General features: G+C 43.4%; 1 protein-coding gene across 2 annotated transcripts in view; it reads right to left on the reverse strand.

Annotated features, from left to right (window-relative positions):
- Window positions 1-3,244: 3,244 nt before the first annotated feature.
- Window positions 3,245-16,334, reverse strand: part of LOC124071784 (ephrin-A2-like) — a 79,605-nt gene continuing 66,515 nt past the window's right edge. The window contains exons 2-4 of one of the 2 annotated variants that reach the window (XM_046412684.1): window positions 11,481-11,773; window positions 7,678-7,743; window positions 3,245-6,126 (exon numbers count right to left, since the gene is read on the reverse strand). In XM_046412684.1, coding sequence (XP_046268640.1) covers window positions 6,002-6,126; window positions 7,678-7,743; window positions 11,481-11,773 — 484 coding nt within the window. In that variant the 3' untranslated portion in view covers window positions 3,245-6,001. The remainder of the gene's footprint in view (window positions 6,127-7,677; window positions 7,744-11,480; window positions 11,774-16,334) is intronic. The other variant, XM_046412685.1, reaches the window with a different exon arrangement.

Raw genomic sequence — 16,334 nt, forward strand, 5'->3', positions numbered from 1 at the left:
CGAAGATTAAAAAACATGTACTCTTTCCATCACTGCACATAGTGTATGAGCCATGCTTAGTAAAAATGTAGTTCTATACTGTACTGTAATTGTCTGACGGTGGAGTTTTCGACGAGCGATGGAACGTAGCACATGATGTTGCGCATGTCCTGTCATATGACTCCAGAGTGTAAGAGGCGCTGCTCATTTTCCCCACATGAGTGCAGCATTTACCCTTCACCCGGACCTCCACCCCCGCTCCTTCCCCCCCTTTTCAGTGTTTTACATGAAGGCAGCCTGCTGGATATTTTTCATACTGTTTCTGAGAGATGCTCTGAAATCTGAGCCTCTAACATTGAATATGCTGTGTAACTCCCCCAGTTTTACAGTTTAAACCACAAAAGCCTGTTCAAGGTGACTGCAAAGACACTGGGCAGAGTGCCAGCCAACATATCAACTGGCAATGTCTAAAAGGCAAGTGTCTCTCTCCCCCCCTGTAACTGCAGCTAAATATTTCTCCCTACTGACTGGATCACCTACAGCTAAGTACCTACAAGATGTACATTATGTGACAGCTCCACACACATGGGATGCTCCATACCTACCCTCACCAAAATGCCCATGGTGCCTGAATCGTGCCCTGCTCCCTGTGTCCATGTATCTTTTATAGAGTCTACATAGTATGCATTATTCAGCAATAACACACGGTCCATCTGGCCTCCTGTGTGTGTGTGTGTGTGTGTGTATGTGTCTATGCATGAGTGTGCGGCCCGTAGTTAACTTTCCTGCTGTGCCATTTCACCATTTCACGCCACATCCAACAGTGCTTGAAGAGCTAAGAGTTAGTATTTCCTCTGTAATTACAGCTGAGGTATAATGTGAGTGTGTTTGACAGAGGATGTGTGTGTGTGTGTGTGTGTTTGAGAGAGAGAGAGAGAGAGAGAGAGAAAGGGGAAGGAAGGGTGGAAAGAGAAAGAATTAAAAGTAGTGAGAGAAAGAGAGATAGATTAAATGAATGTGTAATAGTGACTACAGATGGCACGTTCAGGATCAAGCTCTTTCATCATGCCGTTCCTCATTAATAGAGATGGGAACGCTGCCCTAATTCCATAATTCCTAAATCATGCCAGTTAGTTGAATACGAGAAGACAAAAGTACAGGGGAGAGAGGAGAATGGATTAGCCTGTAGCCTAATAATGAGTCTGTGAGAGCGAGAAATCAGCAGAAGAAGAGATGAAGGGACAGAGAGACAGAAGAAAAACATGTAGAGGGGTCGCCATCTGTATTTCCTGGCTCTCCTTTTTGGTTGTTGCCAAAACCAACATCATATATGCCAAAATTTATTCTTGCCAATTATTGTCCCATGTGTATGCCGACGAGTGAAAATAGCTGAAATAATCAAGTGGTTAATTAAATCTGGAAGAGATGCAGGGATGTTATAATAATAATAATAACGTGTGACATAGCCCACATCACTAGTTTCTCGTGATTTCACCAAGCACATCACATCTGTTCATTTCTGGCTCTGTTCCAGGTGTATCAAACATCAATCTCTCCTCTCTTGAGCAAAGAGACATGGCGAGGTCTTGAGGCCTTGCTTGATCGGGCTTAATTTTACGTCAGTCTAATTCCGCTGGTACCTGATACATGTCAGGACAAAGAACTGGCTGGCCAAGCGTGCATCTCAATATTCAGAGATAATTTCATTCCCTTGTCTCCTTTTCACTGGAATCTACTCTCTCTCTGTTTGAATTGAGCTCTCATATGGACCAATTTGATGGAAACTGGAGACATCGATAGCCATTAGCCCGCTTTGCACAGGAGAGCCAAACATGGAAAGCCAGGGCTCATCTATTATTCATGCACCTCAGTTTTCCCCCAAAACAACATTTCTGATATTCTTTTCGCATCAAGCTGCCGAGAGACGCGTTGGTGGTTTGAAATAAAGCTTTTAAAGCAGGGCTGGTGAATGTCTGAAGGTTTCAAGCTAGCACTGGCCCTTACAAACCCCAGTGGGAGGAAAGTGTCCATTGTATGTTCTATTCAAGTCCAGATCTGGGAAAAACCTGTTGAGCTCAAAGAGGAGAGGAGACATTTCATATTCACTTTGTTTTTTGGTTTGTTTTTTAGACATTTAGCCCTCAGGCATCACCAGTGTGTAATGCTTTCATGTCTTGCTCAAGGACACCTGACGTTTAATCAACATAGTGGTGGTGTTGGAGATCGAACCTGTGACTTTCTCTCTAACCAGCTGGAAAAAGTGGAGGAGGAAGCATTTAGATCTTTTTCAAAGTAAAAATAATCTATTACATGAAGGGGTCATGAGATAATTAATGGGGCATGAGAGAGAGGGGGGAAAAACAAAGTTCTGCTACAAATTTCGATTTTTAATGAAATACTGGATGAGTTTACCTCTTTAGGTCTTGTACAGCTGCTGAAATCAAACCATGTGAGAAATAACATTGAGAACCTTGAGGGTTTTTGTCCAAATCAAGTACAAATGTTAGTTAACCAGAGTTGTTAACCAGATTTCCAAAAAATCAGCAAGTTTGAGAATAATCTGTTGAGGAAGAATAAATTAAGGTGGCTTAATTCAAACAGTGAAAGCAGTGTATAATTTCAAATGATGGGAAAATAGATGGAAAATGTGATGGAAATATTATGGAAATATATATTTTATCCTCTGACCATTTTGATGTGGAAAATGTGACACTTTATCAACTGTGACTGTTTCTTCACCATTTCGTTCCATTTTCTTCTTATCCATACATCAGCTGTTCCACCTCAGCCAAACATAAGCCATTTTTGTAATGTTTTTTAAAAACTTATTTCCCCTGAATTTCTATGACAACCCTGGACATTCAAGGGAAAATTAGATACGTGAATAAAAACAGGTGGACTCCAAGACAAATGTGATGCGAGGTTCCAGTCAGACACTTTAGATCCTTTTTTGTAAGGGGTGACCACTGGGTACATCTTTAACAGTGTATTTCATAAGCTTATCATATGGGGTATTTAAGTAATATACAAAAATTAATGTGTATAGCTATAAAATAAATGTAGAAAAAAGTAAAGTAATGAACCTTAGAAACACTCAGGTAATGTGCAAGTAGCTCAGAATTGTACTGGAGTGTAGGACTTGAGTTGCTTGATATTAGACAGAATTGCCACCTTGTTTCATGCAGTTTCCATACGTCATGATGAGTCAACTCCGTGCAGCGGGTGGACTCGAACGTCCGCACTCAGGCCAGTAAATGCCCTTGGTTACTTTGCGTCGCTGGTGGGCCACCCTGCTGGAAATCTGATGGAAATAAGCGAGGAGAGGCCATCAAGCTATTCATCGTCCGTGTTGTCAGCAGTTCAGATTAGCTGTCACATCGCTGAGGGAGAAACAGCTGAAGATTGGAGAGGTTGATTTCATCTGAATAATTTCATGCTTTGACTGGCAGAGCTCAATGTTCACCATCCCGATAGTCTGACGTCAGAGGAAGATAGGCCGGGCAAAATAAAGACCCAGGTGCAGCCTTATACATGAATACAATCATCTGCCATTTGGGGAAGGGGGGGATGAAATGAAAATTAATTCTCATTTCCACTGAAGAAATTCCACTCACTTGGCTTGTTTTTCGAGTAGACAAAAAGACAATCTTTATTTGTGTGTTTCTCTCCTTGCTCTGACTTCTGTGTTTACTTTTGAACGACTGACTTTAAATGACTGAGGTCAGCTTCCACAAAAACACCACAAACAGAAAAGGAGACAAACTCATACATGACGCTCAGACCTGGAGGCATCCTACCACTACCAACCATGGATCACAAACCAGAGAAGAAGAACGATAGAAGGACAGCATCAGTGGAATAGAAGAAGAGAAAACACTTTTTTTTTTAATCTTCCACAGGCTATACCCCATCACTGCATCCCACACAGGAGTAATTAACAGTGATTTTAAATGCTACAAAAATAAGATGAAACAGGGAATGAAGTGCTTCCCTTTGTTTGTGTTTTCTTGTGTGTGTGTGTGTGTGTGTGTGTCTGTACATGTGTGTATATGCATGCCATGTCTTTGTAAATGTCTAGATCTGCATTTGCTTTTCTACATGTGTCTGCGCTTGTGTGTGTGTGTGTGCGTGTCTGTACATGGGTCGTCATGTGTGTATGCATGTGTGTGTTCACAGTGCTTACTCATTATGTTCACTTCCCAACATTAAAGAAGTCTCAGTCCCATGATGCACACACACACTTTCTCTCCCTCCCCCTCCCTCCTCTCTCTTCTTTGTGCTGTTCCTTTTATAGTCATGTCCATGAATGCTCAGAGGAACAGTCCTGTTATCAAAGACTTTGTGTGTGTGTGTGCGTGTGTGTGTGTGTGTGCATGCGCATGTGTGTTTTTGTGATGCTACCACACACACACACACACACCTCGCCTCATTTGCCACAGTCTATGCGCTTCCCTTATTGGTTTAACCCTCAGACCCAGGACCAGCTTCAGTTAGTGTTTATGTCCATTGTGATCCGGCCTGGGCTCTGAGGGCTGATTTCCAGTCAGTTTCACCCTGTGGGTCCATTTATCTCGCGGCCCAAGCTAATCCATCAACGACTGAAAGCCAGACAGGAGAAACCGTGTGAGGAGAGAGGTTAAATTTTCCTTTTGATGTCGGTAAAAAGTCTCAGGGAGAGCAAGAGAGCGATAGCGGGGTGTTACTGATTTTCCCCATGAAAAAATATATCATCATTACAAACGAGATTGATCTGAAGTTTTCACAGTGGTCATGCAACTTGAGTGTCGCCTCCTTTTCTCACCTGCCTTCCGTTCATCCTTACTTCACCCGCCTCCTGCCCGCCCCCTCACCATCCCGCCAAAAAAAATCCCCGACCCGTTCATCCCGCCAGTCCGAGAGAAGGTACTGTAAGTGACCACAGTCATGATAATACAGAACGACACGGAGGTGGGTGACCAGTGGTACATTCATACATGAGAAAGTCATGGTTCCAAAAGTCACCCGACCCAACTGACATTAGACAGTGCTGAAGACGCCTGTGCTGGACAGGCTGTGATAAATGCTTTGTTTAGAAACACGGAGAAGACAAAACACATCCCACCTGAAAATATACACCTCACCGAGCCCACCCAGAACTCCCTCCACACACACACACACACACACACACACACACACACACACACACACCCACACACACACCCTCCCGCTGAAACAGGCTATGATTATATTTGTCATGATAATGTGATATCTGAGCGGCTCATAAAAAATCAAACTGTATGATTTTTATATCACGTTGCTGTGAATCAAGACCGGGTCTGAAAATATCAACACATATAATATTACATTTCCCATATGGCCATATTCATTTAAAACTGTGCCTGCATTGTTTTCCCCTTTCTGCACAGACTGGGTCACTTTTCTGCTCCCCATCTCTGTACATTTGCTCTTTTTCTCGTTGCACTTGGAATGGGTCCAGGTAGTATAGAATTTCAATTACAATGCAAGCTTGGCCACTTCCAATTCTTGGTTTGACGATGGGACAGCAATGTGAGAAAAATCCAATTTTTGTGCATCCAGGCCTATCGCTTAATGTATCCTGCCGTGATTGGATGATAGGAATTGCACTGGAACGACAAGTTTAATCATAGCCATGGCTACATCTACCCCATCAGTGGCCACGAGTCAATAGTCAAATCAAAGGGACCTCCTGATATGAGTGCAGAGACATTTCCCTTGTGTTTTTCAGCTGAGAGGTGCTGTTCCACCCAGAGTTTGGGGATCAGAGATGAAGGGCAGTTTTCCCAAGACCCAACCCTCTCAGCCAGGCCTGGGAAGGGTGTCCTTGGCTGGGCCATGGAATGGGCTGGCAGTGGGGGGTGGTTGGTGCTTGTATAGAGGTGGAGGTTGGAAGAGGGGAGGACGGAGACAGAGGGCTTCCCTGAGGGGTGGTGGACTTATAGGGACAGCCAGCCCAGCCCAGCAACCTTGGGCGGGAGCTCCAGGAGGACGAGACGGAGAGGGGTCACAGCCTGGAGAGGAATCCCAGGAGCAGTGAGGCCAAAGCAGCTAACGGGGCCGTGGACCCTGGCCTCCAGCTCGGACCTCCATCAGTCAGGAAGGGCTCCGGAGAATCATATCCCGACCCATCTGAAACAGAAAGAAGAGAGAAAGGAAAAACGACAAAACATCTGAACGGAGAAGGGACACGTAGACAGAGACAGGACAATCTCCAAAAAAAAAAAAAAATGGAAGAATTTAGAGAAAGGGTAGACAAGTGGAACTATTAAGGGTGGGGGGGGGGTGTGGAAAGAGAATGACAAACCGAAAAACTCTCACCCTTCAAAAGCCAAGGAAAGGCAGAGAGAGAGGGAAGGCATCAGGAAGGGATGAGGGGAGGAAGGAGGGGGGAGGAGAAGACGACAGCAACTGAGCTCTGCAGGGGGTTTAACCAACCTAATTACAGTTTAATCACAGAGACTCTGAATCTGGAGCAGCTGACACACACACACACACACACACACACACACACACACGTGCAGCCGCTCACAGCTCACTCTAGTGACAATATTTCCTAGATGAGATGGAAGTTGCAATGTCAGACAGATTACTTTAACTGCACAAAAAAGCGGGATCTCTGAGCGAAGCTGCTGCAATGACAGAATGAAAGAATGTATGTTGTTTCAGTAATTATGAAGGAGGAGAGAATTTCCTTCCCCCTTAGCGAGGTATGGAATGATCTGAGCCTGGAAAGCTGCGAAGGCCGACTCTCATCCTTCTACGAAGATCTTCAAAGCCGTGTCATTATCTAGGGAGATGTGTACTACCCAGGTTTGATTCTTTAGTCGGGCTTAGGTTGAAAACTCATGAGGTCCGCCTTTGAAAACACCTACAGGTAGATTTTTTTTTTTTTTTTTAAAAAAGATAACGCAAGTGTGGTGTAATGCTTGCCTCAATCTGATCCCTGTGTATGCCAATCTTCTCTGGAGTTATTTTCAAAAGGCAGTATCGTAGACCAACATGGCACACTTGTGTGAGTACTGCACCCTGTTGTGCCAATATATGAAGGAGCTATTTTCAAAAGGTTGTATCCTACCAGGCTGCACGCTGTAAGGAAACAAAGACTCACTATAATGTGACAAGTAAGTCATTCTTCAACCCTTTTTTCTTTTTCTTTTTTTTTTTTTACCACCAGGCCGATGTATAATGAGAATTTTATTAAAAAATATGAAGAGTGTATAATTAGATTAGACTTCTACAGTATGCGATGGGGTTATTATTAGAGTGCTCTCTTGTTTCTTATGAGCGTATCTAGCTAGCAGAGTGATGTGGAGCCTTGGTAACATTTTTAGAGAGCACTTTCAGCCTGCTCTGTTCTCTTTCTGCAAGGACAGAAGGTCTCCCTCACACCCAGTGTGATGTGATGTGATTTGATGTGAAGTGCGTATGCCACTCTGTGCCTGTGTGCACGCACGCGCTTCACCCTGTCTGTGTGAATGCGTCGGAACGTGTGTGTTTTCAAGGTGTTAAAGTGTTGCCTGGCTGGTCTGTGAATCAGAGCAGAGAGTGTTGCCGGGGCATTCTATCAGACCTCTTATTCCCCCCTAATTTTACTTTGATAGCCAATCTGGACCTTTGTGTGTGAGTATGTGTGTGTGTGTGTGTGTGTGTGTGTGTGTGTGTAGTTAGAGCGTGACTTACCTGGAGGTCTGACATACACCTTCAGCTTTAGACATGCTCGACCCACATGATTTGGGTGAGGAGACGCTGTAAAAAGCAGAGAGATTGAAAGAGGAGATTAGTTGAGAGATAAAGCGATTTGTGCTGCTGATTTCACTCATAAAGTAATTGAAAACATTTTATATATATTTATATATTTTTTTTCAAATGTTGCTCTGTCTCTGAGTACTATGAGGCTTATTATGACGTTGCTGGTTGGACTATAATTCATAGAGTCAAGAGGTGTAACCAAGGCCCTGGGGCAGAAATAAGATGTGCTATTAACTCCCACAGCCCTGCATTACTGTTGTCCTTAAGCATAAATTAAACACAACTTTATGCAGTAATATGTGCCATAGGAATGAATGGTTTTGAGGCTGAGAAGATGTGCAAACACATTTTTGGTTTTGGTCTTTTACAAGACTTGCTGACAATAAAAAAACAAACAAAAAAACAAAAAAACATATAGAATCAGTACTAATGCAGGACCCAGCTGAATGCCTTGAATGCTACCTGTTGTCAAACACAGTGACACACAGTGAACCTGGGGCTTTTGGGGCCAGGAGTCAATTCAATCCACCACCATGCTGGCTTATGGGATCAACCTGATTTGAATGTCTTTGGAAAAGGGGGAGGAAATCCATGCAAATTCCCCACAGACGCAAGTCCCTCTTGCCATGAGGTGACAGTGCTAACCACTGAGCCACCGTGCTGCCCTGGCTGAATGCCAAAAAAAATGAGAAAAATGTTAAAAAGTTCCTGTGATTCAAACTTCAAAGTAGAGTAAATGAAATTGAATCTGGGTTTTTAGTCCCACCTCACTCTGATGTGAAATAGAGCTGGGGACCTTAAGAGAGAAGGTGACCAACTCTTCGAACACTCACGCGTGCACACACACACATATGAAGATGTGCGAAAAGAATGCACACACACACACACACACACATGCACACTGGTTCTTGCAGAAATGTGCGTGGAGACCTATTGGCCTTCTCCCTTGAGGAAATCCGAATAGCCGGAGCCCACTGTGACCCCAGAGAGGACCATCATCAAGATCCACAGCATACAGGAAATAAATCTGACCCTTCCTCTGCCCTCTCCTCCTTCTCTTTCTGCCCACAACCCCTCCCTCAATTCTTCTCTCTGCCCTTCACCTTCTTTCCCCTTTTATGGTTTCCCTATAGCCCACTGCCTTTGCCTCAAGTTTCATCCACCTATGGTACCACCTGGTCCCCTCTGAAGCCCCGCTGGCTTTGTATCGAGCTGTCTCTCCTGTTGTGTGGCTCTGTTTTGGGTTCCCTACTGTTTCACTAATAAATGGCAGCATTTCTGTAAGAAAGACCCAGAAGTGGAGAAGTGGATAGATATAAACCCCCCAACCATTCCTTTTCTCAGCGCCGTCCGAAAAATGCTTCACTTTTGTCATTTCTTCTAGTCTTATTGGGTCTCCCAGCGCCTCTTTTTTTTCCCAGCACATTCGAAATCCAGTGTCTCCTGAAAACCCATTGAGAATCACTCAACCTCATCAGCTGACAGCTGGGAGAAGTAAGGGGTGGAGCGAGCCTGTCAACATGTCAACCACATGACAAACGTGGACACACGGGCACACACTCGCACCGGTCAGGCCACAGATTGTCATCAAAGATCAATGTGTTTTACTTGGTGGAGTATCTGTGGAGAGCGAACACACACACACACACACACACAAAGGCAGACTCATCAGAAGGGCTGGCTGGTTAAATCTGTCAACAGTCCTTCGTTCCACATCAGTACTGACCTGTGCGTATGTGTGTGTGCGTGTGCGTGTGTGTGTGCGTTACTGTGTTTGCATGTGTGTGTGTGAGAGAGGGAGAGACAAAAACGTGTGTGGTTGTCAGTCAAGATGATGGACATGGCCTTTCACGGACTCACAATCACTTGACAACTGACCCCTCAACCCCCACCCCCGCCCCACAGCACACACACACACACACACACACACACACACACACACACACACTCAAATCTAATGCAGTACACGCTAACCTCAGGGGTCCCAGAAACACAATACTATAGTCAGCAACTATATAACTCCGGAGGGGCCCCGTCCATCCTTACATGAGACTGAAAACAAAAGAGTGTGTGTCGACTGGGAAAAGTGCAGTAGGACATCGGGTGACTGTTATCTTCGCCTCTTTAGCTCTCTGACTTCCGCCTGCTGTGTCTTTGTGACAGCCCAGACAACAGACTGAGGCGAAGGAATATTTTGCAAATAGCCCTGATTGTTAACAGTTACTCTACAGACAAGACAGTGTTGGAGGCAGCACATTATTTGAATCTTATTACCTTTCACGGCAACTCAGTAGTGCAGCGCATCATATTTTGGTTTTAAGTATTTGCATCACATTGGAAAATCATGTCGCTGCAGTATAAATAAAATCTGCACACAACAAATTGCCTAAACCTTTCAGTGGAGGTGCTTTTCTGCTTCTTTCCTTCTGCCGTCTCAACGAGAAGAATACCGCTGTCAGGTCAGAATCGCCGTCCAAGGGCAAACAACCCGACAAAGAAATATGTCGCACTTGCATGCCGACCTGAAACTGGCAGCAGAGGACCCTCATCCCATTATGGGTCATGGTGAGAATATATCATCTCCTGTTAAAAAGGTGAAGGTCAGTTTCCAGCCAACTGTGCGGCAGGAACACAGGGAGAAACAGCAAGACCTGTGCCAGGCTGCACAATGGTGGAAATGCTGCTCAAGTCTGTCATAGAACAATTTTCTTTTGGACAAATTGAATCAAAGATACCGCTGCGAGGTGTCCTTTTCAAAAGTTTAGATTGATTTGAGACTGTTTTGCTGTGTTTACTGAATGTTTGCATCCTTCACCTGGTCACCACATGGCAGTTTGCACCAAACAAACAAATGAATTCTTTCTGCAGACACCGTAAACAATCCATGCACGCATTTTCCCGACTTGTGACCTCGTATGATTGCGTGAATTACGGCGGTTCCTCTCTGAGAAGAATCATTTTCTTTCTGCATATTGTCCCAGCTGGTCTGTGGATTCAAACAGGCAAATGTCTTATCACAAGCAGCTCTCGCAGCCTCCGCAGAGAGAGCGAGAGAAAAGGCACTTCTCTGCTCAGTGCCAGAAAGTTTGGACATTGACAGCAAAGCTTTTGAAAGTCAATTTAATGTGCTTTTCTGTGATTACCAACTGATCTTGCTCTTTAACTGTCCGGATGCGGTAAATCTATCCCACCCATCTGGCAAACTGAGCTGCTGAAAACAATGTTTAAGAGTAATTTGAAGCTACTATTTGTCCCATGCCTGGTGGGGGAATGATATCTTTTCAAGTCTGTTCAGAAAAACAGTCTCAGGGGGGAAAGGCCCATCTGTGATACTAATACATCACTTGTTGAAGTGAGGAGAAACATCCATACGGCTAATATAAAAATGATTACAAACCACGCCTCGTGACATTACCACTTTGCTGAGCACACCACTTATGATCTTAGCAGAAGCAGAGAGCTACATCAAGACGTAAAGAGAATAGAGAAGAGGGATGGAAGGTGTATTTATGCACGCCTGTGGGTGTGCAAGCGACATGATAGGCTTTGTTTGAAAACTCCCTCAATCAACTTGCGTTGATTGCATGTCGTTTGCAAATGCATACCGAAGAGAAGAGCGGCTAACTCGTAAACACAGACACACACACACGCCTCTGGGCGCGCAGCAAACAGACACCTTTCACCCGCACACTCAGTCTCACACAGAAGCACACTCTGCTTAGCTGATAACCCACAGATGTAGTAGTACTCGTGTCCAGGCCTGAACTCGAAGCCCAGGGAGAAGGGGGTGAAGAGCTGGAACTTCTCTGAGAAGCGCAGGGGTCCGTCAGGACCGCTGGGACGGTTGCACTCCCAGCGCTTAAAGCCACGCATCCTGTGCTGGCAGGAAGTGTAGCCCTCGTGGTTGACCATGAACAGGATGTAGCGCTCCATGCGTCCATGGGACGGGGGACCCTCATAGTAAGGACAGTAGATGTCCAGATAGTCATTAATGTTCACTGCCACCCTGTACTCTCCGTGCCAGAACCTGCAAGACACAGAGGAAACAGTGATTTAAAATATATTCATGAATAAAGATTATCAGAGACAAAACACACAGAATGAGTGGGCAAAGATGAGAAGGCTTCAGGACTAGTTTACTGATGTAAAGTGAGGTTCTATAAGGCTTTAAACTGTATGATATCTGTCAGACATTTTTGTGTTCGCACATCCACACGAAGATCAGACGTCACAGTCCACAAAAGAGCAACCCTGAGAGACTCCATGAGTTGCTCAAGGACACTTCAACAAATGCTTTCCGATAGAGAGTCTTCAAACCACCTGAGTCATGGTGGATTGCAGCAAAAACATCCTGAAGGGTGTTTTTCACTTACTTAATAAACAAGAGTAGGCCAGAAAAATCAATAATAATCCCTCTGGTTATGGCTAAAGTATGAACAGTAACTGATTTTATTTTAATAAACCTCGGTGAGCTAAGCTTTATGGGAATTATTAGCATGTTTGGAAGACTGGCTTCTTCCACGGCGTTTGAATGAGCCGTCTCGTGTGATACTCAAGGGAAGTGGGTCATGTGATGGTGGAGAGCACACACATTATTATCCCAACCCCTGAAGCAGCAGCGTATAGAGGCGGCTGTGGTGAATGTCCACTTAGCTCGGTACACATACGGATCACTGGGGTTGGCATGATGAATAGAAGTGGGTCAGAGGTGAGCGAAGAAGACATATTAGTATATAAACACAATGTGGAGGGTACATATTATGGTGCTCTTCCTGGCTGTATTCATCCTTCTGGCACTGAGTCAAGGAGCTTGAGAAGTAGCTGCAGGTAACATATGGAAATACATAAAGTGGTGCTTGAAATCAGTTGGTGACTTCCCTTTTCAACAGTCTCTGCAGAGCAGTAACAGTACATTAAAAACATATGGCTGCATATTTTCCCTACATAATACGGGCTCTGTTTGTGTTTATGTTTCGGTGCCAATGTTGCTTATACGGGAACTGAACTTCTGTTTACAGTCTTGAAATCATTGGAGTGAAACGTCCTCTTTAAAGGCTATTCTATATTTTAGTTATCGTCAACAAATGCCGTTAAAATGAGTAAAACCAACCATATGTAGTCTGTCGCGCTACACTTTGTGAGGTCCTCATCTTGCCTGTGGCTCTCTCATTTGTTTCGAGGACATAAATCTTTAAAAACAAACACACAGATGGGTCTGTAGTTTTTTTTTTGTTGTTTTTAATTTCAGCTGGGGATTAATACACATTTAGTGTTTACAGCAGCTGGGATGGTGTGTTTAACTCAAAATCAAACTACACTGTCCATGCATATGGTTATCATTTTAATAATTACTTGACAACAAGGAATGTGGCACAGAGGAATAAGTTACCGCCTGCCGTCTGCCAATTCATTGTTGGTTTTTGTCTCTGCATGGGATTTGCTGACAAGGGAAAAATAATGATGATACCTTCATTTTAAATTCATGGTATCCATTAGCAGAAGCTGAAAATGATCAAACAATGTCTCACATCTAATTCTAAATCAGTAAAAAAATGTAGTATGTATTTGTAAGTCTTAAATTAAATACACACTTTGTTTGATAATTTTGCTTTCATATCAACACTCATCTGTGAGAAAATAGTTAAATACTTTATATTTCAGATGTTTTATTCATTCATTAGCATTTCATAAATAATATGTCCCCAAGGAGATGGCTTGATAATCTTTTTGTTTTAACATTTGTAACAACCCGCCACCATTCAAAATTTAAGTTTCGCTTTGAGACTTTCTTCAGCAAACCATCTAACAGTTTGAAGACTGTTTAAAATTCATCAGTGTGATATTGTGGTGGAATATCAAATCTCTTTGTGGGCACGAGCGGGCGGCCGCTTCTTCTGGTGCTCGTCATTAACAGCACCATGGCTGTGATCAATTTAATATCAAATGTACCACGGCAAATACATTTAAAATTCAGCTGCCGCACGTTATCAAATCTTGTTTCTCGAAGCTCAGTAAATTTGAGACGCAGGAAAATGTCTTCAATCAAACAAGCATAAACAAACCCTGTTGTCGGGCAATCTCGACGTCTCAGGTGGTGCGCACACACACGGACTGAGCTTTTTAAACAAATTCATCATTTTTCCCTCCCCTCACCTTGGCAGTAATTGATTGCCTGCAATGAAGACATTTTGGTCTAAGCACTTTGGTTAGTGGGATATTTAGCTTTGGGACAAATTATCCCTATAATGGCAGTCCTATCTCTCTCCCTGAGGGCAAATCAGGAAGTGAGTTAGATGTGAAATGAGTGCCTTCATGCTTCGGTGCCCTATCAGAGCGAGTTTTGCAGGTTCTAAAGGGATCCTTGAACAGATCATTTAGAGGCATTGATCCACCGGGGAGCTCCTCTCGGCTCTCTCTGCTCCCAATCAACTCTGATTAACAACTAAAGGGGAAAGGCAGACGCAGAGAGAAACAGAGGGAGAGATGCACAGAGTGAGAAGAAAAGGGCTGAAAGGAATGAACAGAAGCGAGGGAGACAGAGAGAAAATGTAGAGGAGACGTGGAGATACGTGCAGAATGAGGACAAACGAAAGAGAAAGACAGGAAGAGGAGGGGAGGGGGGCTGAGGGAGGCTGAGGGAGGGATAATGAGAATGCATGAAATGAGAGTAAAAACAAGACAGAATGAAGGAGCAAAGAAAGTCTAAAAGAGGAGAAGAAGGAGAAGGAGGAGACCAACTGGTGGAAAAGCAGATGGAGGAGGAGTTTTTCTGTCTTTCGTTTCAATTTGTACATTTGCGGTTTTTCATCTGAGACAAATGTGCTTTGCCTATTGATTGTGAACTGATACATTTATGGATGAGTACCATCTGAGAATTAGGACTTTGGGCATATAGTGGGTGTGTTTGCATGGCTGGATGCAATAAGTGTGTGAGTGTGAGTGTATGTGTGTGTGTATGTGTGTCTGTGTGAGTGTGGTTGGTTAGATGGTAAAGTGGGTCTCAGCGAGTGAGGATGCTCAATCCAAGAAAGGACTAATGTGCCAGGATACATTAGGTTGTATTAGGCTACTCAGTGTCCTGCCCTGCTCCTGTGACACCGTCTGCATTCCTAATACGCCCAGGCTCGTGGAAACTCTGCGTGCAGGTGTGCATGTGTGTGTGTGTGCAGGTGTGTGTCACTGCTTCCTGAGCTGTTAAACAGTGCAAGTTGGTGTGCAGTGACGTGTGGATCAATGTGTGTGTCCCTCCTTCCCCTCCTTTCAGGCCATGTGTCATTTGGAATTAAACACACACACTGCACTGGCCAAAAAGACATGGGAATGCACTCACACTTAGGGCATGTCTATCATCCTCATAGAGCTTGTGTGTGTGTGTGTGTGTGTGTGTGTGTGTGTGTGTGTGTGTATGTGTATTGGTGGGTCTCTCTTTCAATATGCATATTTGCATTGACTGGACTTCAGAGTTTGCATATTTGAACAACATTACAATAATCTGTAAACTGTATTTAAAGGGATATGATATTAGATATTGATATTTTGTGGAAAAGAGAAATGAATTATTATTATTTTTTAAAAAAAATACTGGCTACTTATGTGGTACAGCACAGGAAAACGTTTTGAAGAAGTTTTGCTGTTAAAAATACATTCTACACAGGAAGATAACCATTTTATTTCAAAGCACTTAACCCCAAAGGTATCCAGTATTTACAAATAATACAATAATGTAATTTATTGCTCCTCTCCTTTAAAATGCCCGTTTGTGACTCCCTTGCTAACCAGGTTCTGGTTTTCTTCCTCTGTAACTTATGTAGTAGTAAAAGTGTCTTCTTCGTATCTAATTCATACATTGCAATTTCACTGTAAATCTCAGGCTGTGAGTGAATCAAAATAGCAAAGTTCTGTACAGTTTCATTATTTCTGATTGAGGTAACCTTGAGGTACCAAATAAGATACTATCGCAAACCTGCAAACATCACAACATTTCCCCCTTCCATCAATCCAACATGAGAATGTGTGGGTGTAAAGCTACAAATACGTAGGCTTTCACTGGGATTGTCTCAAATGCAAACTTCCCCAAAAACATCCTAATGATTCGACAGATGCTTCGGTACAGTGATACAAAAGTCTACACACAGGGGCTTTATGGAAGCTTTCAACAAAGTACAGCGCAAAATTATAAATTTCCACTAATCCCTTTTTTCATTCTGTGTACACTTTTATCACCGGGACAAGAAGTAGTGAATATACTTCTTATTTTGCTGCTGATAAAACATGATTTCTTTCATTTCCAGCGAAAGATAGTTTTTTGTATTTTCTGGTATATTGACTGTCAATATAATTTACATGTAAAAACTACTGAAGGGAAGAAAACTTAGGAAGAACAGAAAGATCTTTCCTTTTTTTCCCCCCTTGAAGCCCAACAGTGATTTCATGGAAAAGAATGAATCTTAAAGTACACCCATAACACAGATTGGTGTTGAAGTGCATGTTGTTCAGTACACGGTCTTTTCAGTATTTTGTTACGCTGCTTCAGGCAGTTTTCTGTTTAATATTGTCTGTGTATAAACCTGCGCAATATGATACGATGG

The sequence above is a fragment of the Scatophagus argus genome, chromosome 15 (genome assembly GCF_020382885.2).
Source record: "Scatophagus argus isolate fScaArg1 chromosome 15, fScaArg1.pri, whole genome shotgun sequence".
In the NCBI taxonomy this organism is placed as follows: Eukaryota; Metazoa; Chordata; class Actinopteri; family Scatophagidae; genus Scatophagus; species Scatophagus argus.